Source organism: Podarcis liolepis, assembly GCF_965112155.1.
Source record: "Podarcis liolepis genome assembly, chromosome: 13".
NCBI classification, from domain to species: domain Eukaryota; kingdom Metazoa; phylum Chordata; class Lepidosauria; order Squamata; family Lacertidae; genus Podarcis; species Podarcis liolepis.
In genome coordinates, this window is record NC_139573.1 from 35447165 (window position 1) to 35473271 (window position 26107).

General features: G+C 47.3%; 1 protein-coding gene across 1 annotated transcript; it reads left to right on the forward strand.

Moving 5' to 3' along the window:
• Window positions 1-716: 716 nt before the first annotated feature.
• On the forward strand, window positions 717-26107 carry NXPH3 (neurexophilin 3). The gene is made up of 2 exons (XM_083470269.1): window positions 717-1067; window positions 23297-26107. Exons 1-2 carry the CDS (start codon window positions 1011-1013, stop codon window positions 24038-24040), a joined length of 801 nt encoding a protein of 266 aa, XP_083326395.1. The 5' UTR covers window positions 717-1010; the 3' UTR covers window positions 24041-26107.

Sequence of the window (26107 nt, forward strand, 5' to 3'; positions counted from 1 at the left end):
GCTGCAGAAAGTCACCCTGGGATTCAAGATGGGCAAGATGCAACCGGGATACATCATTTTAAAAATAAAAGACTGGATGTGGCAGATCTGAAGCCTGCTTGTGAGTCATACCGTCTGCCCCAAGGGCTCTTGTCTTTAACCTACACCCAGAGCAGCTTTGCACATTTTCAAAAGGTACTCCCCTTTCCTTCTTTTGTCGTTGTTTTTAATCGAAAGGTTTTCACGGAGACAAAGGTATAGATAACGTCTCTGTTTTCAGGTCAGCTGCTTTGAACCTTCCCAGACCAAGGACACAGCCTTGTCCTTGAAAACAGCTTCTGGAGTCCGCCCCTGACTCAGATTAGGAACTTCTCTTTCCTCCTTGCCAAGCATCATCTTGGAACAACAACACGACCCCAACCCCCCATCTTTCACATCCTAAAAGCAAGCTCCGGCCACAAGACCCTGGGGACATCGGCACCCTCCTCGCTCCCGACCTACCTGCAGCCGTTCTTCCCAGGATGCTGGCCTAAACTGGGCAAGGCAGAGGCAGAGCGCAATCTTCTCTAGGACGCTGTTGCCAACTTTGGAGCTCTGCGCTGAGTTTCCAAGTTTGCCAGGCAGGCAGGCAAGGGGTTAAGGCAGGGCTCGTCGGCTCCAGTGGTGGCACCTGTCAGTGGGAGGGAGCTAGTGGAGAGAGGGAGAGAGGGAGAAAGAAAAGAGCGAGGGACTGGAGTGAGTTTTGCCAGAGTCTCCGGCAAAGCAGGGAGCAGACAGGAGGCAGCCCCATGGAGCTCTCCAACTGCAGAGGTTGAGACAGTGGGGCTGTTCCTGCTTCCCTTTTTTCCTGTTTTGCCCATCCATGCCTGGCTGGATAGAGGCGGCCAGATGGAACCTGGAAAGGGGAGATCCTAGGAAGCCAGAGGCCAGATTATAAACAGCAGCAGCAGCAGCAGCAGCAAGGAAGCACAACAGATTTAGCCAGATATCGATAAGAGGAGGGGAAAGGAGGAGGAGAGGCTGAAAAGAAAATGCAGCTGACACGGTGCTGTTTCATATTCCTCATCCAAGGGAGCATCTATCTGCTGGTGAGTGAGCAACGGACAAGGGAAAGGGGAGGTTGCGGGGGGGGGGAGAATAAGGATAGTGGCATGCCCTTGGCGGTGCCTGAGAGCAAAGGGGCGGCTTGTGCAAAGCGCTGCTTGAAATTAGTATGTTCCAGCAGTTTTGCGGTCTGCTGCTTCCGCGTAGCACTTCTTAGCATGCACCGGGCTTTGCCTGGGCTTAACAATTGTCCTCGCATCAACTTTGCCAGGCAGGGTCGGGGCACAGGAGATTTGGGAGGGGGGGATCCAAAGGACATCTAGTCCAACCCCACAAGGCAGGGCTACCCATCCATCTGCCTATCAATTAAGGTTGCCATTTTCCTTCTCTTTAAGGTCCTGATCTAGGGTTGTAAACAGGTGCCTGGTTAAGAAAAGCGTCACCTGCCAAATCTCTTCCTTAATTGCTTGTCTGTTTGAATCTCTCATTGCTTGTTCGTTTAAATTGGTTAACCACCCCGGAGGAGAGTTCTCTGGGCAACGTGCAATAAAAGTTCAAAATGAGTTATAAAAAAAATTGACAAGGAATGCAGTAAAAAATATACCGCAATAAAATACAAAACAGCGCAGATTTTTAAAGATAAGAAATAAATCCTAACTCCTCCATTTGAGCGTACCTAGTCATTCAGAATGCTTGAACAGTCTTATAAAGCTATCTGATCACTTTTTATCTCATTCTGGGATCCGATTCTGCTCAATAATAGCTTTATGGCTTTATGTCAGGCTGTAGTTAAATGCACTACAGGGAGAAAGAGAGAGAGAGAGAGAGAGAGAGAGAGGACAATTTGGCTATCCCCGGAATAAACACAAATACACCTTGAAGAGGCAAACAGGTTGCACCACCCAAATAAATAAGCAATTCTAGCTGGCTCAGGTAGGCGAGCCAGGCTGCAAGTAAGGAAACCACAACAAGACAGGGGGAGAAAGCTGTATCACATATTCATTCGCAGGCAACCTGGTCCTGGGGAGAGAAGTGCTCGCCGTGGCAAGCTATCAGATCCTAAGTACAAACAAAATCCATCCTGCAAGTTTCCCCGAAGGAAACTGGAAGGCCACCAAACAAACTAGCTCTACTTATGGCAATCCCTTATGGGGCGAGGAAGGCAGAACTCAAGGGAGTGAAGATTCCTCCCAAATCCAATGGGGACACAAAGGGAGGCAGATGAAGAGAAAATAATAAGAGATGGTTGAGGTCACCCAAGTGAGCTTTCCTGACGATGGAAAGATCTGAATACAGGTCCAGAGTCTGTGCCGAACCTAATCGACTCTGGGCTGGTAGCAAATGATCATTTCTGCCCCCCACCCCCTGCAAGATGGGCAGGTTCCCCACTGACCCCTGTTTAAAACGGTTGCCAAAACTTACAAAAACTAATTAGCAAATCAGGCCTTGAAAACGGCACGGGTTTATAAAAATGCTGCAGCAGGCTTAAGAAGCTTTGTTTCCCTATCAAGCAGAGAAGAGGCTTTTTTCCCCGGTCACGCTATCCCAATGCATGTCTGCAAGGTTCTGGTTGTTGTTGTTGTTTAATCCTTTGCCCGGGGCTCTGGAGCTGTGTATTCAAGAGGCGCTGCTCACCCTTTGGTTGGCAGGAAGGGTCTAAGAGAAGACCTCTGCTTGGATGCCCAGAAGGTGACTTCTTAGATCATTGTTATCATCCCCCCAGAGGAAAAAACAAACACGGATTCTGAGATTTTGCATGCAGCATTTATATTTAAGAACCTGGCAGGGTGGGTTGGCATAGAAGGGTGAATAACAATGGATTTCCAGCGGAGAGCGGCAAAGGTGCCGACACAGACACACCCTCCATTTAATCTCCGAGCCCACTGAAAAACAGAAGTTATCTCACTGGAATTGTGGGTGGCCCAGGTAGCAAACCTCATCTCCTGGAGAAGACACTAGGAACTCTTCCCACTGCCCTTTGGGGTACACAGAGCTCCTACCAGCTCCCCCACTAATCATTTTGTTGTTCTCTGAACAGAGGGGAGGGGGAAAAACCCCACACATTTCATGTCCACACGGAAACAAGCCCAGAGTTTTCTTTGGCAACAGAGTGCCCTTAATCCCTGCCGAACTGGCGTAGAAACATCTTCCTCCAAATACTGTGGGCATGGGGGCTGGCAGCTGGTCTGAACTGGGTGGCTTTGTCACTGTGCTTGCTTCTTGCCTGGTTTCTTCCCCATCCAGCCACCCCACCCCTCATAATGTGTTTTCCTTCCTCTCTTAAAAAAAATTAATAAATGGTTACTCCCTATGCCAGTCAATGGGGCACTTAAAAACCCGTCTGCATGTCAAGAAATCATATTAGGATGGTTCTGCGGTCTTCTCCTCTCTACTTAAAAAGGCGGTTGTGTTTGTTTGCGTTAATTACAGAACTCAGAGTCGGCAGGCACCAGGGGTATGTTGCCTATTACGGTGAAGCAGAGGTTGGAAAGCTTTGGCCCTCCAGCTGAGCTACAACTCCCATCAGCCCTGGCAAGCATAGCCAATGGCCAAGGATGTTGGGAGTTCTAGTCCAACAATAGCCAAAGGGCCTAGAGTCTCCCCATCCCTACAATAAACATACAAAGCCTGTCTTGTCCTCTGGTGCATTTGGTCCCGTATCATCTGTTCTGACTAGCTCAGGGAGTGATGTTTCCTTTTCCCTGGGGAGGAATTGTGGTGATCCAAAATTCTTAGGCTACAATTCCCATCGCTCTCGATCATTGGCCGTGGTGCCGGGACCTGATGGGAGTTGTAGTCCAGCCATATCGGGGAGGGCCACTGGTTCCTCCCAATCCCTGTCCTGTACACCTTACCTGCCTCATATTGAACCTTAATCCAATTAGCAAAGTACCGTCTCTACCAACTAGCATTCGCTCTTCAGAATTTCAGGTGGGAGACATTCCCTGCCCAGTACCCTCCAGCATTCCTCAGATGAAAATAGGGACATATACGGCATGATGAATGAACTGTATTAGTTGATAAAGAGAGATTAACTCTACAGTGGTACCTCGGGTTACAAACACTTTGGGTTACAGACTCCGCTAACCCCGAAGTCGTACTTCGGGTTAAGAACTTTACCTCAGGATGAGAACAGAAATCGCGCAGCGGGAGGCCCCATTAGCTAAAGTGGTACCTCAGGTTATGAACGGTTTTAGGTTAAGAACAGACCTCCGGAACGAATTAAGTACATAACCAGAGGTACCACTATATTTGATCAATTGGGAAATGGTTAAATAAAAGTCCAAGCAGGAATTGAACATGCGCAGTCAATGGAAAGAGAGAATGGATGGGAAAGTATTAGAAATTAAGGAAATGTACTTTATTGCGAGCAGCAAAGGAGGGAGGGGAAAGAAGCATCTTGAAAGGGGGTGTGTGGAAAGTCCATTTTAAAATATGTGTTAAATTTGAATTGATTTCATGTTAATCTGTTTAAAAATTGGGAAATTAATAAAAATTAATAGGCAAAATCATGGAAAATAGGGACATGTTCTACATCAGTGTGCCCACTCCCTTGCATCTTCCCCCTCTGAGGCTGGGGCAGGGATGCAGTTGCAGCAGCTGAATGAAGGAAGCCGGAGTGAAGTGATCAGCAATCCCTTGGTGCCGCTCACAGTCATGGCGATGGCCTTGCAGACAGGCCCTGCCCACTCACCACTTTCTTGATGGGAGACTGACCACCAGAGTAATAATAATAATAATAATAATAATAATAATAATAATAATAATAATAATAATTTTTTATTTATACCCCGCCCATCTGGCTGGGCTTCCCCAGCCACTCTGGGCGGCTTCCAACAAAATATTAAAATACAGTAATGCATCAAACATTAAAAGCTTCCCTAAACAGGGCTGCCTTCAGATATCTTCTAAAAGTCTGGTAGTTGTTGTTCTCTTTGGCATCTGGTGGGAGGGCGTTCCACAGGGCAGGCGCCACTGTCGAGAAGGCCCGCTGCCTGTAGTAGTGGGGAAACAGCGGGAAACTTTCTTCGGGGCATTGGAGTGACCCGGATCTTGTTTTTTCATAAAAACAGGAAGTGACGCCATATTGAGTGTGGCAGGATGGGGGTGGGGAGCAGGAGGCATAGATCTAAGAGACATGTTAGAAGGATGTACAGGTCTGAACTTCCAGTAACACATTGAAATGTTGGACTGAAGGGAAGGCCCCTTGGGAATTCGGGCTCCACGTGAAACAAGTGAGAAGCAGGGTTTTTGTGATGGTCCCGACATTTTCAGGGAAGTTGGAGGGCATGCAGCCTTGCCTGGAGATACTGGGGACTGGACCGCAAGGCTTTCTGCATGCCCCCTTCGCTGATTCAGAAATACCCATGTAATAAGAGCTCCAGCTCCTGGTTTATATACAGTGGTACCTCAGGTTACACACGCTTCAGGTTACAGACTCCGCTAACCCAGAAATAGTACCTCGGGTTAAGAACTTTACCTCAGGATGAAAACAGAAATTGTGCTCCGGTAGCGGGAGGCCCCATTAGCTAAAGTGGTGCTTCAGGTTAAGAGCAGTTTCAGGTTAAGAACAGACCTCCAGAACGAATTAAGTTCTTAACCTGAGGTACCACTGTAGAGCCTTCTTACTTTCCCAGATCTCGGGGCGAGGCCCTATGTTTGGTGCCCTCTCTCATACAGGTGCAGTGAGTTACCACATAAAGGAGGATCTTTATAGGAGAGGACAGTCCTTTGCATTGGAATTTTCCCATCTTTGCCTGCTTCTAGAATTTAGAATCAGTTGGGAGGGATCTTGGAGGTGATCGAGGCCAACCCACCCTGATCAATGTTGGATCTACCACACAGGATCCCTAACAGGATGACCGCCTAGCCTCTGCTTAAATATTCTTGGTGAAGAAGATCCCGACGTCTCCTGCTCCACCATCAAATAACTCTTATAACTAGGAAGCCTGACACTCCACGTCATGCAAAGAATCCTGGAAACTGTAGTTTCCCCCCTTACAGAGCTTCAAATTCCCAGGAACCTTCGCAAACGACAGTTCCCAGGATTCTTGCGGGAAGTAATGTGCTTTAAATGTGCGTCAAACAATCCTTCAAATTTATGGTGCATGTCTGCCCAATGTTTAGTTGAAATCTGCTTACCTGAAAGATGATCTAATTCCAGAAGGCTGTTAGTTGTTATCATTTAATCTGGCACTTACGATTCTGTATTCTGGTTCATCTAAACAAACAGATACAAAGAAGCCTGAAGAGAGAGAGGTGTTGATCATTCTATAGTATTTTATATGATTGTTCAGCAGTATTGATTCTTTGGGGGGGGCAATTTCATGAAAATAAACCGACACCCCATGTGGTTGGCAGCTATAGTTCCCATTTCCCAGCTGTGGACACTGAGGGCGTTGGATTTCCATCAGCCCCAGCTAACATGGCGAATGGTAAAGGATTATGTAGTCCCAACAACATCTGGAGGGCCATGCTGAGCAGAGCTTTTTTTAAGAAAAAGAAAAAAGGTTGGCTTTCTTTTCCCCCTAATGAAGTTAATTTTTTTAATGCATTTTCCAAAATTTGATACATACTTTTGCATTCTGGTCAGTGACCGAAATCAATCAATTAAATTAAATTAAGATATATACCTCTTACAGTTACCTTTAAACATTTCATATCTGAAGACTTCCAAGTCCATCAGCTTCCCAGTCCAGCTAATTTAAACTACGCAGCAGCAATTAAAAGTGCCAGAGTGAGAAGCATTTCATCTCCTTACTTGGGCATGAAACTGTTAAAATGCCCCTCTTCCTATACACAATTACCTGGGAGTAATTTCCATTGAATTCAATGGGTCTACCTCCTGGGTTAGACATGCATAGCCCTGCGCCGTACCCGCAAATAAATGAATTAGAAAACAAAGCTCAGATGGAGAAAATGAGTAATACAGCATTCCCACCGTTTAGTCATCCTGACGACAGTGCCGCAGGCTTCTGCACACATCACCTTGCAAATATCCTGGGCCAACTTTTCCCCAACCCCCACACTGTCCTTCCCCAACCCGGGTGGAGGGGGTGGGACTAAACTTTATGGAAGAGCATACCAAAGGCCCCACAATCAAATACCAATGTTGGGGCAAGCAGGCATTGGGTGGATTGTGACCTATTGAGAAGCTGCTTTCTGCTGTCAGAAGTTCTGCTGCGTCTGTTTATTATGGGTGATTGCGATGGTTGTATTGCAATGTCGTTTTGTTTCTATGTGATGCTATTAGGGTTGCTTGTTGAGGTCCCCAGGGCCACCCTAATAACTCACACGTCACACAGAATTTTTGTTTAAGGTTTTTGGCATAATTTTGGCCACAACTTTATTAAAATACAAAAATGTGAGTGGTTGCTTAGGCTTTGGTTGCGACTATCTGCCCCCACCATGGGGGACAGACTGACATTCCACACGATGCAAAAGTCAGGAAAGGGGAATACACTTGGGGGTAGCGACGGAGCAGGGAAGCTGCCCTCAGCCCTCCCCAAATGCAACCAGGAGCTCATTGCTATGGCCCGAGCCCCCTTGACAGAGTGGACAAGCAATAGTTAGCCCCTAATTTGTTTAACGGAATCCCTTGCAGCAGCAGCATTAGAGGGGCAGGCACAGCCAATCCATGCCCCTCAACCAACCAAACCATAAACCAATGCCTAACCGCAACCTTACAAGTTGTGACGATTTGCTACGCAGTAGGCAAAAACCAAATGGCCCCAGCCAATCAGCCAGATGGACAAAATTCCTACCGGGGCCCTGCCCCAAGAGCAGACGACCCCATGAGAGGTATAGCAAGGTCAAAGCAAACAACCTTAATTCTAGGGAGGGGGGGACAGGCAATCTGATGCACGGGCGAAAAGAGGAAGCCCTAGCCTTGTGCAAGTAGTTTTAGCATTTCTGGCTGTCAGTCAACAAATGGCAACATTAATTTCTTCCCAACAACAAGGGAAGCCCAATCACAACAGTGGCCAACAATCAATTAGCCCACCCCCAACTTTGGAGTGTCCTGGCGGCCCCCACTGCAACACGTGCTCTCCATGAAGGAAAACACGCTTTGCCATCTTTCCAGTTACAGATAGGTAGCCGTGTTGGTCTGCCATAGTCAAAATAAAAAAGTTCCTTCCAGTAGCACCTTAAAGACCAACTAAGTTAGTTCTTGGTATGAGCTTTCGTGTGCATGCACACTTCTTCAGATACACTGAAACAGCAGCTGCTGGGTGACCTTGGGCCAGTCACACTTCTCTGAAGTCCCTCAGCCCCACTCACCTCACAGAGTGTTTGTTGTGGGGGAGGAAGGGAAAGGAGAATGTTAGCCGCTTTGAGACTCCTTAAAGGGAGTGAAAGGCGGGATATCAAATCCAAACTCTTCTTCTTCTTCTTCTTCTTCTTCTAACTTAGTTGGTCTTTAAGGTGCTACTGGAAGGAACTTTTTTATTTTGCCATCTTTGTTCTGGCAAAATACAGGATAAGGTGGGTTGGTTTGGGGGCGATTTCTTTTACCCTTTCTGGTGCTGAAGCGACTTCAAAGCAATCCATTACAATCTTTAGAAAGGTAAAGGACCCCTGGACGGTTATGCCCAGGCAAAGGCAACTATGGGGTTGTGGCGCTCACCTTCCTTTCAGGCCGAGGGAGCCAGCGTTTGTCCACAGACAGCTTTCCGGGTCATGTAGCCTAAGGTTACCAGATGTCTCAGTTTCCTGGGAACAGTCCCCGGATTTACAAATCAGTCCCCATACAAAATCCATTGAAGTTGTCCCTGGATTCATTGAAAAAAATCTGGTAACCTTAATGTAGCCAGTATGACTAAACCGCTTCTGGCGCAACAGGACACCGTGACGGAAACCAGAGCGCACAGAAATACCGTTTACCTTTACCTTTATTACAATCGACTGCGGCCTAACAGGATGGCCCCTTTGGAAGTTGTCACACACACACACACACGGATGCACACATGAATTCGTAAATCTGTCTGTGCTCGGCTACCCAGAGCTCAAATACATGACCTTTCTCACATCCTTTCAAACACATGAATTGGGAGAGCATCCCCAACTTGGCAGAGAGAGAAAGAGAAAAGACCTGAAATACAGGACTAAACCGTATCAATACAGGATGTAGCATTTTACACTGAAATACGGGACAATCCTGTACGATACAGAACAGGTGGCAACTATGCCCTCAACTGTTGTTTGTGAGTTTTTTAGAGAGGTGAAATTAATAGAGAGGTGAAATTAATAGGTGAAATAAATGTGCATAGCTTGGACGGAGAAAACCAGCGTGGGGGACTGGTCAGTGTCGGACTAGGGGCTGGGAGAGCAGTTTCCAACTCTGCTGTGTAGCTCACTGGGTGACCTTGAGCCACTCCTTATCTCTCAGCTGGGTAAGACACCTCACAGGGTTAAAATGTGAGGGTTAAAATGGGCTGGTGGGCTTATCGCAGCTGTCTGGGGGAGCAACCATCGGAGCCAACTCCTAGAGCTGAGGTCCCTCCGTGCTGCGTCTTGCGATTGATTCTACAGGGCGGGGCTTATACTTGCCCCGCCTCCAATCTGTTATTCAAGATGGCGCCACAGGTGGACACTGTGAGAACAGGATGCTGGAATAGATGGGTCACTGGCCTGATCCATCTGGGCTCTTTTTTATGTTCTGGTTGATTGATTGATTGATTGATTGATTGATTGATTGATTGATTTTCCCTGCATGCTGCTTTTCCGCAATGAGCTGCACCCAAGCGTTCAAAACATCTAGAAAGCAGTGGAAATACAAATATACAAAAAAAATACAAAACAGGTCAGCCGATTCAAAGTAACAAAAACCAACGATTCAGCAAATGCAGAATAAAGTCAATATTAGGGGGAAAATAAAACCAATATAATAAAGTTCGCAGACAATAAAGTTTCTGATCCTGGTCTTCCTGCACTCCAAGGAGCCTGGTGTAAATGCAATTCGAGGAGGGGATGTTAGGTGACATATTACAGCAGGGGTCAGCAAACTTTTTCAGCAGGGGGCCGGTCCACTGTCCCTTAGACCTTGTGGGGGGGGCCGTACTATATTTTTGGGGGGGAAATGAATGAATTCCTATGCCCCACAAATAACCCAGAGATGCATTTTAAATAAAAGGACACATTCTACTCATGTAAAAACATGCTGCTTCCCGGACCATCAGCGGCCGGATTGAGAAGGCGATTGGGCTGGATCCGGCCCCCAGGCCTTAGTTTGCCTACCCATGTATTACAGTTTCCCAGAGGCAGCTGACACAGCACCAAAAGACTAATGTCAGGGAGAGCAATGATGGCAGGTCTCTTTCCCAGTCTCCTGGAAGTGTCAACTGTTGGTGCAGGTCTTACTGTTCTTATTAGGAGGAAAACTATGAATGGCGCCTTGAGAGCCTTCCAGCAAAGGTGAGGTATAAATTTAATGATGGATGGATGGATGGATGGATGGATGGATGGATGGATGGATGTAGAGGAAGCACAGTTCATTAGCAGAGCACCTTCTTTATCTGAAGAAGGTCTCAGGTTCAATCTGCCGAGTCTCCAGTTAAAATGAAAAGGTCATGGGAAACGAACTTCTTCCTGGGTCCCTACAGAGCTGCTGCCAACCCGTCAGGACAGACAGTATAGGGCTGGATGGACTAGTGTAACTGGGTACAAGGCAAAATAAAAAAATTCCTTCCAGTAGTACCTTAAAGACCAACTAAGTTAGTTCTTGGTATGAGCTTTCGTGTGCATGCACACTTCTTCAGATACACTGAAACAGAAGTTGCCGGACCCTTCTATATAGTGAGAAGGTGGGGAGGGGTATTACTCAGAAGGGTGGTGGGAATGGGAGATTGGCAGATAGCTGAGATGAGCCTGTTGACGACTCTTAACGACTGCAATAGGTCTTACAGGAAAAGGCAAGGGGTGAGTACAAGGCAGCATCCTAGTACAGTGGTACCTCGGGTTACAGACTCTGCTAACCCAGAAATAGTACCTCAGGTTAAGAACTTTGTTTCAGGATGAGAACAGAAATCGCAGGGCAGCGGCAAGAGGCCCCATTAGCTAAAGTGGTGCTTCAGGTTAAGAACAGTTTCAGGTTAAGAATGGACCTCCAGAACGAATTAAGTTCTTAACCTGAGGTAGCACTGTATGGCATTAAGATAAAATATATACCAATTGGGAGATGTTAGAGGGCAGCTGGCCATGGGGCACATTTCGCATAACTTTACAATATATCAGTTCTGGGGGGAAACCTCTCAGATGAGACTATTTGAATATTTGCAATCTTTTACATTTTCTTTTCCCTATATATATATTTTACTCTGTTAAAAGAAAACCAGGCAGGTGGTCCCACCAGGCAGAAAATCGAAGACGTTTTCACCAGAGGGGGTGGAGATATAGAAGAGGAATCTGAATCGGTGCAATGAGCCTTTTTAAAGTGTGTGTGTGTGTGTGTGTGTGTGTGTGTGTGTGTCCTATTTGAGTTCCATTCCAGGCAGGCAAATGTCTTCAGATGTATACAGTACAGTAAATGTCAAATGGGAAGGGTATGCCATCTCTGTTTTAAACATCGATGTTAAAAAGACTTTGAAAAGCCAACTGGGAAGTGTCAGAACCCTCTTGATGAGTATTGATCCTTTTCTTTCATCCTCTTTCTAAACTGGTCATCTTTTACTGGTTTAGATGATGATGGTGATGAAATTTGGTCCCTCACCAAGGGCACTGGCTTGTCCTTGAGACTTACCAGTAAATAGCAGCAAATTTCCTAATGGCGCAGCCCTTATCGTGCAAACAGCTGCACACAGAAGCAACATGTGGAGACACTGCAGCCACCAATCGGGAGAAATTGCATACTGTGTACGACTCATACACAGGAAGGCTCTGTTCTGACTACAGTATAGGATTGAGGCACAGAAGTTACATGTTGAGGCTGGAGCGGGTATGTTCATGCTCTTTGTGTGTTGCGTTCATGCTCTTTGTGTGTTGCGGGAAGCTATACTGAGCTAGTTGGACCATTGATCCAACTAGTTCAGTAACTGTCACTGCTCTCCAGGGGAATGTGACAAAAAGTCTTTCCCAACTTTACCTTGAGATACCAGAGGTTGAACGTGGGCACATTTGCACAGGGGTATATACAGAGCCTGATTTATTAATTTAAGCTTCTTGCACATAACACATTTCTAGCCCATCTTCCCCAGGAGTATCCTGGAAACTGCAATTTGTGGAAGGTGCTGGGAACCGCAGTTCTGTGGGGGTAAACTACAGTTCCTGGGAATCTTTTTTTTTTTTTAGGGGGTGCTTTGAATGTGATTTACATGCGTGGTTTATTTGCAGCCCTGGAGAAAGGGAGGTCTGGGGCTCCAGGCAGTCTAACGACCTTGCTTTCTTGTGCAGAACCTCCCTATAATAATACTTAGGGAATGTTTAGGGAAGCTTTTAATGTTTGATGCATTACTGTATTTTAATATTTTGTTGGAAGCCGCCCAGAAATTATTATTTCTACTTAGCACTGTATAGCAGTTTCTGGTACAGTCCTACCTTGGTTTTCGAACAGCTTAGTTCTCGAACATTTTGGCTCCTGAATGCCACAAACCTGGAAGTGACCGTTCCGGTTTGCAAACTATTTTTGGAAGCCAAACGTCCGGCCGGGCTTCCGCGGCTTCCAATTGGTTGCAGGAGCTTCCTGCAGCCAATCGGAAGCCGCACTTTGGTTTTCGAATGGTGAGGTATGTCTCTGCTATAAGGTGAGACTCTATTATCCTTCCCTCTCCCCCCAGTTGCAGATGGTAGGACAGAGACTGGGAGGGAAAGAGGGGAGATTGCAGAAGGCAACCCTGGTGAGTTCGTGGAAAAGGCAAGATTCAAACCAGGAGCTTCCAGATTCCCAGCTCAATCTCCTGGCCACTACACCAGCTCTTGGGGAGTGGGAGGGTATGTCCTTGAAACTAAACCTGGTGGGGGAATAGACACTAAGACTAAGAGGTTCTTCCTGCCAAACCTGCTGCAAGGGCAAAACACCAGAGACTGCAATGCCTTTTCCAGCTCAACAGATAAAGCAAATAAAGTGCAGTGACTAAGTTAAATACTCTCTACGCTCAGGTGCAGTTTGTAAAATCCCAGAAGGAGCTAAATGCGCTCTTATTTCTCAGTGCATATGGAACTGAACTTCCAGGTTTCTAAAGATCCCATGATTTCATTCTGTTTAGTTCAGTATGGGAATGGATCAATCCGTTTTGGTTTCTTTCAGTTTCTCATTGTTCCGTGCTTAAACGCAGTTCATATTTCTGCCACAATTTGTTTGGTAAAATCCTAATGATAATTTACAAGCATACTACTGCATCCTCACCCCACCCCCGGAGATTTTTTGCAAGCAATTTAATATAATCCATTTTTGGAAATTGTTTTCATGAATATACACACTTCTATGTATTCTTTTCTTTAACTGTATGCATTATCAAAATAAAAAATTTTTTCTTCCAGTAGCACCTTAAAGACCAACTAAGTTAGTTCTTGGTATGAGCTTTCGTGTGCATGCACACTTCTTCAGATTCTTCAGTGGTATCTGAAGAAGTGTGCATGCACACGAAAGCTCATACCAAGAACTAACTTAGTTGGTCTTTAAGGTGCTACTGGAAGAAAAAAAATTTTATTTTGACTATGGCAGACCAACACGGCTACCTATCTACTACTGTATGCATTATGTACAGATTGCTTGGCTGGAGAACCACATTGCAAAATTCGGAGAAGTGTGAATTTGTGAAAGGATTGCTGTTTCAGTTCATGTATTGGTTTGAGCGTGTGAATTAGGCAGTTTCTCATTAAAACACAAACAAAACTGAATGTTTCCCTTAGCCGTAGTATTGATCCTGAACTGGCTGATTCTAGTAATAAAATAATTAAAAAGATCATATGGAAACAGAATCATAGACAGAACCATTTCCCCCCAGGATTATACAGTGGTACCTCGGGTTAAGAACTTAATTCGTTCTGGAGGTCCGTTCTTAACCTGAAACTGTTCTTAACCTGAGGTACCACTTTAGCTAATGGGGCCTCCCGCTGTCGCCACCCGATTTCTGTTCTCATCCTGAAGCAAAGTTCTTAACCCAAGGTACTATTTCTGAGTTAGTGGAGTCTGTAGCCTGAAGTATCTGTAACCTGACGTACCAATGTACAGCAATGGGGGTATAGGACCTTGAAGATACCTGGGTCCTGCACATCATTTTACGGTGTGCATGTTGTGGCTGATAAGTGATATTGAACATGTCCAAAGTACACTAATCTCCTTACAAGTTTTAGGGATGAGAGACTGATGCTGAACACACCCTGAGGCTCCTCACATTGAGCCCTGTTCAGAAGAGGATTCACAATCACATGCATAATACCCCTTCTTGGGACATACTAAAATGAACAGGAAAGAACGGCCATTGAAACAGAGTGGTTCCTTTAGGGTAGCCTTATTGAATTTCAAAAATAGCCACTGGAACATGTTAAACACAGTGTGGTTGGGTTCTTATATGGGGTGGGGACTAGGCAAGTTTTTTTGTTAATCCTGTGGATTTATTTGTGGGTTGGATATTCAACCCACCTTGATGCAGTTAGATGGCCATTCAAAATATGCCATACTATTTTGTGTGGGGGGAGGGGCTATTTGTGGACAGTTCCTAACAACTAGACCATTAAGGCAGAGCAAGACAGCTGTCTCTGGCAGATAATTTTAGTCATCACGAAAAGGCAGCAAATTGATAGTCGTTTAATTTATTATGATGGTATTTTTACTCCTGAGGAGAGGCACTTGTGGGCTTTTCCACCTCAGGTGTTGAAGTAATTCATCTGGCCTTGGGTGCATATATACATAGAAATATTCTCTCTCTCTCTCTCTCTCTCTCTCTCTCTCTCTGTGTGTGTGTGTGTGTGTGTGTGTGTGTGTAGGGACTTACCCTATTCATCTGATTGAAAATTGTTTTAACTGTTTCTAGTATTATACTTCAATACCTTATGGTGAAGGGCAAGTAAGAAATCCAGTAAATTATTATTATTATTCTATTGACGTAAGAAGGCAAAGCCAGCTGCTTGGGCAGCAAAATGTCTTGGGGAGGCTGTGGCCACATACATTCAGTGTAGGCCCATTGAGATGAATTGACCTAAGCTAGTCATCTTTATGAAGTTCAATGGGTTGTATCCAATGTTAGTTCTAGTCAAAGTAAAGCCATTTTGCTGATGAACTTTAGGGCCACAGATTTCAACAGCTCTGCTCTGGGTAGAATGTTGTTGGATATAACCCATTACGCAAGCAAGGAACCACTCTGGCTTTAATGAGTTCCCATGGCCATTCCCAAAGTAAATTTGAAAGGATTTCAATGGCACTATTATCTAGGGTGTGTGTGTCCTCTTGCCCTCCAGTTTGCTCATCAGAAAACACACTCCTGAACCCCAAGGATGATGGTGATTGCCATTCCACCCCCATCGTTCAGCCCGTACACTGAGATCCAGCGCCGAGGGCCTTCTGGCGGTTCCCTCATTGCGAGAAGTGAGGTTACAGGGAACCAGACAGAGGGCCTTCTTGGTAGTGGCGCCCGCCCTGTGGAACGCCCTCCCATCAGATGTCAAGGAAATAAGCAGCTATCCTAATTTTAAGAGACATCTGAAGGCAGCCCTGTTTAGGGAAGTTTTTAATATTTAATGCTGTATCATTTTTAACACTCGATTGGGAGCCGCCCAGAGTGGCTGGGGAAACTCAGCCAGATGGGCGGTGTATAAATAAATTTATTATTATTATTATTATTATTATTATTATTATTATTATTATTATTCCATGAGCAACATTCACATCGTACATTTAAAGCAGTATCATGCCACTTTAAACAGTCATGGCTCGCCCCAAAGATATCTGGGCACTGGGAGTAAAATGACCTAAAACAGCAGAACCCGCTAAAACTCTGGGAGTTGAACCAGGAACCCCCAGTCGCTGAGGCTGGACTCTCTAGCCTAATGAGACACCTACTTCAAGTACGAAAAGGAATATGATACACACTTTAAAGAGTTATGACTTATCCCAAAGATTTATGAGATTTGTATGTTGTTAAGGGTGCTCAGAGCTGTTAGGAGACCCCCTGTTCCCCTCACAGAACTACAGTTCACAGAATTCCCTGTGGGAAAATGGTTGATTGCTAAGCCACTCTGCGAATTGTTATTTCTGTGAGGGGAAGGGGGGGGTGTCCTCCGAACAACTCTCAGCCCCTTAACAAACCACAGCTCCCAGAATTATTTGGGGGCAAGCCATGACTGTGGCACTGTTTTAAATGTATGGCATGACTGTGGCCATCAGCAGTGGTTTATGACACGCGGCGCGACCCATTATTTCTGTCGTTTCTCAGCTTTCAAGCCATTCACTGGAGCCGTCAAGCTATTAGAGGTCTTTCAATCAATTAACTGCCTGGCCTTTCACTGATTAATTGAATAAATGTTAGTGCGCCTGTGGCAAAAGCTCAGTGGTGCGCCTGTCTGAGGAAAGAGGACGTTTCTCTTAACTGTGACAATTCAATAAACAAAAGTCGCGATCCGCCGTCAGAAGGAATGCTTCCTTTCCCTTTACAACGTGGAGGGTGGGCTGTGCCCGACTGCAGTGATACGTCAAAGCCAAAGGAGCAGCTTTGAAAGATAAAAGCAGAAAGACATATCCACAGAGAGGAGGATGTAAGCTTTATTTTTTTTTTTAAGGGAGATTGCTGCTTATTGTTTCACTAAGCATCTTCCAAGTGTCTTGTTGAGCTTCAGAAAAGAGTCACCCAGAGTGGCTGGGCAACCCAGTCAGATGGGTGGGGGACCATTATTATTATTATTATTATTATTATTATTACTTCTTGAAAAGAGGCCACAGTTGTTTCACCCTGAAAAACACCAGGGTTCAAGCCCCCAACTCAGCCATGAAGCTCACCAGGTGACTTTGGGCCGGTCACCACCTCTCAGTCGCAATTAATCTCCACAACAACCCTGTGAGGTGGGTTAGGCTAAAACTGTGGTTAATTGGATGTGGTGTCAGGTGGGGGAGGGGGAAGGGGAGAGCATACAAGCTTTTAGCAAGGCTAGGCTCATTCCCAACGCAATAAACCATAGTTTATCCTAATGTCTCTTTCCAAATGCATTCTGTGCAACTTTTAGCACGGTCTTCCATTTCCCATCCAAAGTGAAGTCTAGCTAGGTATGTTCAACTCACTTGCTTATTGTTCTTCCATGTCCTTTAGCTCTCCCTCTTGTAAGTTTCTTGAGGCAGGGACCTGTCTGCCTATATATATACAGTGGTACCTCGGGTTGGGATGCGGGTGGCACTGTGGGTTAAACCACAGAGCCTAGGACTTGCCGATCAGAAGGTCAGCGGTTCGAATCCCCGCGACGGGGTGAGCTCCCATTGCTCAGTCCCTGCTCCTGCTAACCTAGCAGTGCGAAAGCACGTCAAAGTGCAAGTAGATAAATAGGTACCGCTCCGGCGGGAAGGTAAACGGCGTTTCCATGCGTTGCTCTGGTTCGCCAGAAGCGGCTTAGTCATGCTGGCCACATGACCCGGAAGCTGTGCGCCGGCTCCCTCGGCCAGTAAAGCAAGATGAGCGCCGCAACCCCAGAGTCGGTCACAACTGGACCTAATGGTTAGGGGGTCCCTTTACCTTGGGTTACATACACTTCAGGTTACATACGCTTCAGGTTACAGACTCCGCTAACCCAGAAATAGTACCTCGGGTTAAGAACTTTGCTTCAGGATGAGAACAGAAATCGCACAGCAGCAGCACGGCAGCAGCAGGAGGCCCCATTAGCTAAAGTGGTGCCTCAGGTTAAGAACAGTTTCAGGTTAAGAACGGACCCCCAGAACGAATTAAGTATGTAACCAGAGGTGTGTGTGTGTGTGTGTGTGTGTGTGTGTGTATATATATATATATATATATATATATATATATATATATATATTTGCTTTCGTAGATTTTCACGGGTACAGGAATGCAGGTTTTGGTGTCTTCGGGTGTCTTCCCGTGTAAGAGTTGGGGTGTCTAGGCAACGTTTCGACGAGGTCTCACTCGTCATCTTCAGGCTGGTGCTTTCGGCTTCTTGTTACTGGAACAGAGCAGGATCTCAGTGTTTGAGTTCCTATAAAAACTGTTGAGGGGGTGTGGTGTATAGCCTCCGACGTTCTGGGCAGAGAGGAAGTTCCCAGGTTAGTGTGACTTTTCTTCTTTTGTTCCTTAATTACTTGAGGGATATCTTGAGTGATTTCTTGAGTGATATTCTGAGTACCACTTAGGAGGGTCATTAAGTGTGGATTAGTTGCTAAAGCTTTCGTGTCTTGACCTCTTGAGCTTGTGAAGAGTTTTTCTGAGAAGATGGCTGTACTGCACTTAGTTGTGCTCTGGCTTGGCTTCGTGTATAGGGGCGAGCTGTGGTTTTGTGCCCTGTGCCAGCCAGATCTGTGTAGGGATTGCAGGGGGGTGCAGCATCCGGAGGTGCCACTATGGTTTGGCTACTGGATGGTGTCTGTAATTTATCTGTGGGGAGGGTCTGGGTTTGGGTCTGGTGTGGTTGATTGGTGATGGCGTTCTGTGTGCCTCTGGTTCTGGTGTCGGTTTTTGTGGGGAGGGCTAATTTCCAGATGTCTGGCAGGCGGGACGTGTCGTCACGCTTGTTCATGTTGTGAGGGTGTTTTTCTATCTCGATGGCTTCCATGATTATTCTCTTGTGGTGATGTTCCATGTTAAAGAGCAATTTGGAATCTGCAAAATTAATTTCGTGTCCTGTTTCTTTCATGTGTTGGAAAAGAGAGGAAGTTTTTTCTTCTTTTTTGACGGCATTCTTGTGTTCTGCGATACGTGCATTTATTCGTCTGTTTGTTTGTCCAATGTACGTGGCTGGGCAGACTTTGCAGGGTATTTCATAGACCCCTTGGTTTTCCAACTGGATTTTATCTTTGGGGTTTCTGAGGATATTGGCTATTTTTTGGTTATCAAAACAGCCTTTTGCACCAACCAAAAAATAGCCAATATCCTCAGAAACCCCAAAGATAAAATCCAGTTGGAAAACCAAGGGGTCTATGAAATACCCTGCAAAGTCTGCCCAGCCACGTACATTGGACAAACAAACAGACGAATAAATGCACGTATCGCAGAACACAAGAATGCCGTCAAAAAAGAAGAAAAAACTTCCTCTCTTTTCCAACACATGAAAGAAACAGGACACGAAATTAATTTTGCAGATTCCAAATTGCTCTTTAACATGGAACATCACCACAAGAGAATAATCATGGAAGCCATCGAGATAGAGAAACACCCTCACAACATGAACAAGCGTGACGACACGTCCCGCCTGCCAGACATCTGGAAATTAGCCCTCCCCACAAAAACCGACACCAGAACCAGAGGCACACAGAACGCCATCACCAATCAACCACACCAGACCCAAACCCAGACCCTCCCCACAGATAAATTACAGACACCATCCAGTAGCCAAACCATAGTGGCACCTCCGGATGCTGCACCCCCCTGCAATCCCTACACAGATCTGGCTGGCACAGGGCACAAAACCACAGCTCGCCCCTATACACGAAGCCAAGCCAGAGCACAACTAAGTGCAGTACAGCCATCTTCTCAGAAAAACTCTTCACAAGCTCAAGAGGTCAAGACACGAAAGCTTTAGCAACTAATCCACACTTAATGACCCTCCTAAGTGGTACTCAGAATATCACTCAAGAAATCACTCAAGATATCCCTCAAGTAATTAAGGAACAAAAGAAGAAAAGTCACACTAACCTGGGAACTTCCTCTCTGCCCAGAACGTCGGAGGCTATACACCACACCCCCTCAACAGTTTTTATAGGAACTCAAACACTGAGATCCTGCTCTGTTCCAGTAACAAGAAGCCGAAAGCACCAGCCTGAAGATGACGAGTGAGACCTCGTCGAAACGTCGCCTAGACACCCCAACTCTTACACGGGAAGACACCCGAAGACACCAAAACCTGCATATATATATATATATATATATATATATATATATATATATATATATCCGGTATAGCTGCAGGTCCTTCAATATTCCTGAACTTAGGAGTTTAAGCTTGCCAATTCATTAATATACATGAATCGCTCACAAGGTACAGCCCAAACTTTCACTCTCAGTTGCTCAACATCTTTCTATATGCGTAAAAAGGCCATTCAAGAAAGTTTCCATATACAGCTGGAAAGCAAAAGCCCACTGCAGCTCAATGAGGCAAATCCTCTAGATCAGGCATCCCCAACCTGCAGCCCTCCAGATGTTTTGGCCTACAACTCCCATGATCCCTAGCTAACAGGACCAGTGGTCAGGGATGATGGGAATTGAAGTCCCAAACATCTGGAGGGTTGAAGGTTGGGGGTGCCTGATCTAGATAACCCATTATCTGCATTCACCAAGGAAGTGACCATGGGAACCAGCTTACCCCAGAGGGTTGCCATAGTGCCCACTTGGCCATCTGCTTCCCTTCACATCAGATAACCAAGGAAAATGCAATGCGTGGCGGCAGTAGCGTAGCGTGGGGGGTGCCAGGGGTGCCGGCCGCACCGGGCGCAACATCTGGGGGGGCGCGAGTCCAGAGGGAAGGGACAAGTTCCTTCCTCCGCCGGGCTCCCCGCCGCCACCGCCAGCCTTGCGCCCTAGCGCGCGCGCCCCCCGCCGTCGCTGTGGCTGCGCTCCGCTCACTGCTCGCAGGAGGAGCAGCCGCTGCAGCAGCGCCGCCGCCGCCACCGACGCCTGGCCGGGCACGGGCAGCCTCTGCACCCTGCCGCCGCCGCCATCCCCTCGGCCCAGCCACAGGCGGCGGCTGCTTCTGCCTCCATCCTCCTCCGGGCAAGCAGCGTTGTTTGCGCGGCAGCGCCAGCGGCAACTCGCAGGTTAGGGGTTGGGGGGGCGCAAATTACTTGCGTTGCCCCGGGTGCTGACAAGTCACGCTACGCCGCTGCGTGGCGGTCTCCTTGGGCTGCTCAAAGGTCTCTGTTGCACACGTCCACTTCCATTCAGACTGGACAGCAGCAGACCTTTCGACTGGCTAGAGGGCAGAGAGAGAAGGCTGGTTGTGGCTGCGTGTTTGTGGATTGGAAGAGGGAAGGTAGGAATTCTGGAGCACGGAGGAGCAGAAATTGGGTGGGTGGTGCAAGGTGGACGTGAAAGTAACATGGCAGAGAGGGAAAGGGTGAAGCTAGAGTCATGGGAGGAGAGCAGAAAACAGGGTGGATGGGGATTTGGGGGAGCGAAAGGACGTTGGTTGGGGCAATGGGAGGAAGGAGGAGCAGAAAAGGGTGTGTGTTGGATATTTTGGGTGCATGCTTGTGATTGGACAGATGTGGGGTGCATGTCAAAGCATGAGCATGTCCAAGAGAGTGCACAAGTATTCTGAGGGTCATTCCAGCCAATGGAGAGAGAGAAACCAGGGTAGTGAATTTACTTAGAGCTGATTTGGAGAAATTAATTTTTGCCTTCTGGGTGTTCTGGTGGACAGAAAATTGACACTTCAAATGAGACCGCAGGTCTCTTTGTACTCAGGCAAGCTACTAGTGTTTTGAAACTGTGGGAATGTTGTGGATAGGAGGAGAGGATATATTGATTAAATATTATCCTTCCTCTCTCATGCTAGGGAGCTTGTAGCAGAGCACATCCCCTTGTACATTGCAGGAAGCTAGTGGATGGATTCGTGAGAATCATTTGAGTTAAGCAATCGAGCCTGGCTTGTCATGGTAAATCCCCTTTAGTTCCCTCTTAAAAAATAATAATGACACAACAGTCTTCTTTTAAAAGTAATGACTGTTACTTACATGCAGTTCACAGTATGGTCCTGAAGGCAGGCTTTAGCTTGTAGTAACAGTTATAGAGAAAAGTGTAGGCTCATCCTCTGTGAGGGATGAGCCCGTGTGCTGCTGGCTGAGAGCCAGCAGACAGCAAAAGGCATCAAGAGAGTCAAGAGGAAGATGGCTGCATGACTAGCCCCTAGTCTGCCAGGGTCAGACCCATCTCCTTGGTCACACGCAGGGGGAGGATGCTCCAGACCAGGTGTGGCAGGAAGTCCTCCTGGCTGAAGCAACATCCCCCTGCGTGTCCACTCTGGACAAACAGGAAATGTTGCATCTGACTGCTTCTTCAGTGATGTTACATCCCACAGCAATTAGCCAGGCCGCTGCAGCACATTGCGGTGATGCCCACAACAGATTTTCAAATAGCCAAAGATGCGCATAAAGCAGCGGTTCTCAACCTGTGGGACGTGACCCCTTTGGGGGGTCGAACGACCCTTTCACAGGGGTCGCTTAAGACCAGGGGTCGGCAAGCTTTTGGGGGGTGGGTTCCTCCACCGCCGACAGCCTCTGCTGCTCACAAGAGCAGGCACAGGAGCCACGCTTAGCAGAGCAGCAGCGGCAAACAACTTGCTCCGATGAGGGACTGCTGGAAATGTGCTCGGCCAGCTCAGCCCAGCCCCCTTCCTCCTCTCGGCCACGCGCAGCCACCGCTCGCCCATTGGCCAGGGCCTCAAACCTTTGCAGGCGATTGGCCGGCGATTTGCTACACTGGGAGGATGGGGAGGTTCCACTGTGGTGAGGGAGGGGGCGGAAATGTCAGTGGGGGGGGGACGGCGCCCACACCACGAAAAATATATATATTATTACATACTGTTTTTGTGTTTAATCACTATACTTTAATTATGTTCAATTTGTAACAATGAAAATACATCCTGCATAGCAGATATTTACATTACGATTCATAGCAGTAGCAAAATTACAGTTATGAAGTACTGTGTTTTTCACTCCATAAGATACACCTGACCATAAGACGCACCTAGTTTTTAGAGGGAGAATGCAAAAAAAAAAAAAATTTATTTAAAGGGAGTGCGGCTCTTGGGGGCTTTTCCGGGAGTTGGGGGAAGGGACTGAGGGGCTATCCCAGAAGCTAGAACAGCAAGAGGAAGCGCTGCGCAGCGATCCCTCTCGCTGTTCTGGCTTAGCCGCGCAGCCTGCATTCGCTCTATAAGATGCACACACATTTCCCCTTACTTTTTAGGAGGGAAAAAGTGCATCTTATAGAGCGAAAAATATGGTAGCAACAAAAATAATTTTATGGTTGGGGGTCACCAAACATGAGGAACTGCATTGAAGGGTCGCGACATTAGGAAGGTTGAGAACCACTGCCATAAAGGAAGGCAGGGGAGGAGGTAAGTAAAACAACAACAGCCATAAGAAAAGGCAGTGTTTTAGGACATCATGATCTCATCTTGTTCCATGCAGGTGATTTGTGGCCAAGACGAGGCAACGGAGGAAGAGGAGGAGGAAAGTGGGAAGTCACCCAAAGAGCAACCAAGATCCCGGGTACAAAAGAAAAAAGGCCAGCTCTCCTTGAAGCCTTCTGCAGCCCAATCTCACTTCCAGAACACCAGTCTCCTGGAGTTGGCCTCCAACAACGCCCAAGAGTTTTGGGACGTCTTAGAGAGCTTGTCCAAGCATAGCCAGGGTGTGCAGCCCCGCGGCCGGAGGGACTCAGTCGGAAACCCCGGCCGGCTCAAGAAAATATTTGGCTGGGGTGATTTCTACTCCAACATTAAGACGGTAAAGCTGAACCTCTTGATCACAGGGAAAGTGGTCGACCACGGGAACGGAACGGTCAACGTCTTCTTCCGGCACAACTCCACCGGGCAGGGAAACATCTCCGTCAGCCTGGTGCCCCCCAACAAAGCTGTGGAGTTTGACCTCGAACAACAGATCTTCATCGAGGCCAAAGAATCCAAGATCTTCAATTGCCGGGTGGAGTACGAGAAAGTGGACAAAGCCAAGAAGACCACCCTGTGCACTTATGACCCTTCCAAAACCTGCTACCTGAACCACACGCAGAGCCAGGTCTCCTGGGTTTGCTCCAAGCCCTTCAAGGTCATCTGTATCTATATCACCTTCTACAGCATAGACTACAGGCTCGTGCAGAAAGTGTGTCCCGACTACAACTACCACAACAATGTTCCTTATTACCCCTCCGGGTGACCATGTACCTTTCCCATCTCAGAAGCGTCCTGTATCCCAAGTACAACTTTGATTTGGGGTTGGGCGAGGAAAGAAGGGGGTGGGGCTGCAAGCAGAGAGGAGGACCTCTGCAGCACCAGACACAGTGGCAAAGCCTCCAGCATCTGCTGAAAGGCAGGGGGGTTGGGGGGGGGGAGTTTGAGAGTCCCCAAGCAAGCATACCATCCTGGAAACACCTTTCCCACCCACTCACCTGTCCGCCAGCTTTCATGCATTCCGGGCTAGCCCAAAACATGCAAGTGCTCCAAGTGGGAAACCCAAGTTGCGCTCCTGCCCCCATCCCTGCTGTTTAACAAGTGGGACATTTCCTCCCAGCAAGGGATTCTGCTGTGTGAGCCTCAAATGGGGCTTGCGCAGGAGGAAACCGCTCCCTGCTCCCAGAGCAAGGCACGGCCTCTCCATTCCTCAGTCGATGGGTGTCGTGGTCTTGTTGATGAGCAACAACGTGCAGAGCTTAGGGGAGTGGGAGACCAGCCAACCAGAAGAGTCTCTTAGAGGGAATTTGCCTGGAGGCAGAGTCAGCATCCAAAGTCAGGTCCAGTCCTAGGATTAGGAGAGCAGCAATCCACGTGGTCAGACGGTCCAGGGGTCAGGAAACCCAAAGATCAAGGGTCAAGATGAGCAACAAGGCAGGGCCAGGAACTACAAGTGTTGTTTCCGGCACCTGACTGCTGCTGGAAGCTCTGCTGAAGAAGGCTGAAGCCAGCTGGTTCTCATCAGCGCCTTCTCCTGTGTCCTGGAAGGCTGATCAGCTGCAGATGGAGTCACTCTGCCTTCTCCCCCTTCAGGCTGCCGTTCAGCAGGTGAAGCTGGCTCCTGGCCCATGATATTGGGCAGTGGGAGGGCACCCAGCTCCAGCAAAGGGAACACTTAGGAGCTCACTTTAAGCTCCTTCAAAGATACATCCACCCTACACCTGAAATCACATATGATGTCAGATGTGGGGTGGATGGGCATGGTTTCAAGGAGAATGGACTTGCAGGCCAAATTGGGATTCCCGGTGAGCCACAATTGGCCCATGGTCAGAGGTTCATCACCCCTGGAATAAAGGATGGGTCAGATCACTTAGTCTGCTGACCATAATGGCTCCCAAAAGACATCACTTTGGGCTTCATGTGCCTCCACCCACTGGATTGGAAACAGGAAAAGTGGATTGAATTACTAGAACATTTCGGGTTCCAAAAGGGCCCTTGCTGAATCATACACCGCCCATTCAGTTCCCTGGTATATAGATGGGAGAGCCTGGCTTCCTTCTTTTCCCATTTAATTGTCCCTAAGCTGCCCCCCTCCTCTGACCTTGTTATGGCCAAGTCCTAGCTACCTTGACAGGTAAAGTTTTCTAGCAGAGGCCTCTGAATATAATTTATCTGCTTCTATAGAATATCCATCAAGCAACCAAGGGCTTGGGGGCAAGGAGCAGCGCAGGAAACAAATGCGACCCAAATAAATTAGTAGCGCTGTCACTCCATTTAGAAGAAATCTCAGTTCGTTTAGTACGCGGAACTTAAAACAAATGGTCGGCATTTGCATAAAGCCAAGTGGGACGGAGGCACTGAAAGGTGGGGCAGGGATCACAGCGCTCTAACTCAGATCTATCACCCCCGGGGGCCCGGAAACCCCAAATCTAATTTCCGTGGTGATGAGAAGAAAGCAAGGAGGAAGCCAGCTCCTGATTCTCCACCCTCATGCTGTGCTGGCAAGTTGGCAATTTCCACTTAAACGAAGGCATATTCTTCCTCCTTTCTTATGCCTACCAGAGAGTATGCCTTTTCAAGATTTTGCCACCCTCCTCCATTGCTGCTGGGTGATGTTGCACAGACCACAGCAAACACCATCTAAGGTAAAAGGTAAAGGACCCCTGGATGGTTAAGTCCAGTCAAAGGTGATTATGGGGTTGCAGCGCTCATCTCGCTTTCAGGCCGAGGGAGCCGGCGTTTGTCCACAGACAGCTTTCTGGGTCATGTGGCCAGCAGGACTAAACTGCTTCTGGCACAACATAACACCGTGACAGAAACTAGAGCGCACAGA

What these genes read in the sequence shown, in the direction of transcription:
- NXPH3 (XM_083470269.1), top strand. Translation starts at nt 1,011, where the DNA reads ATGCAGCTGACACGGTGCTGTTTCATATTCCTCATCCAAGGGAGCATC. An exon ending in AAGGGAGCATCTATCTGCTG is followed by an intron (nt 1,068 to 23,296) that starts GTGAGTGAGCAA and finishes TGTTCCATGCAG; the next exon opens with GTGATTTGTGGCCAAGACGA.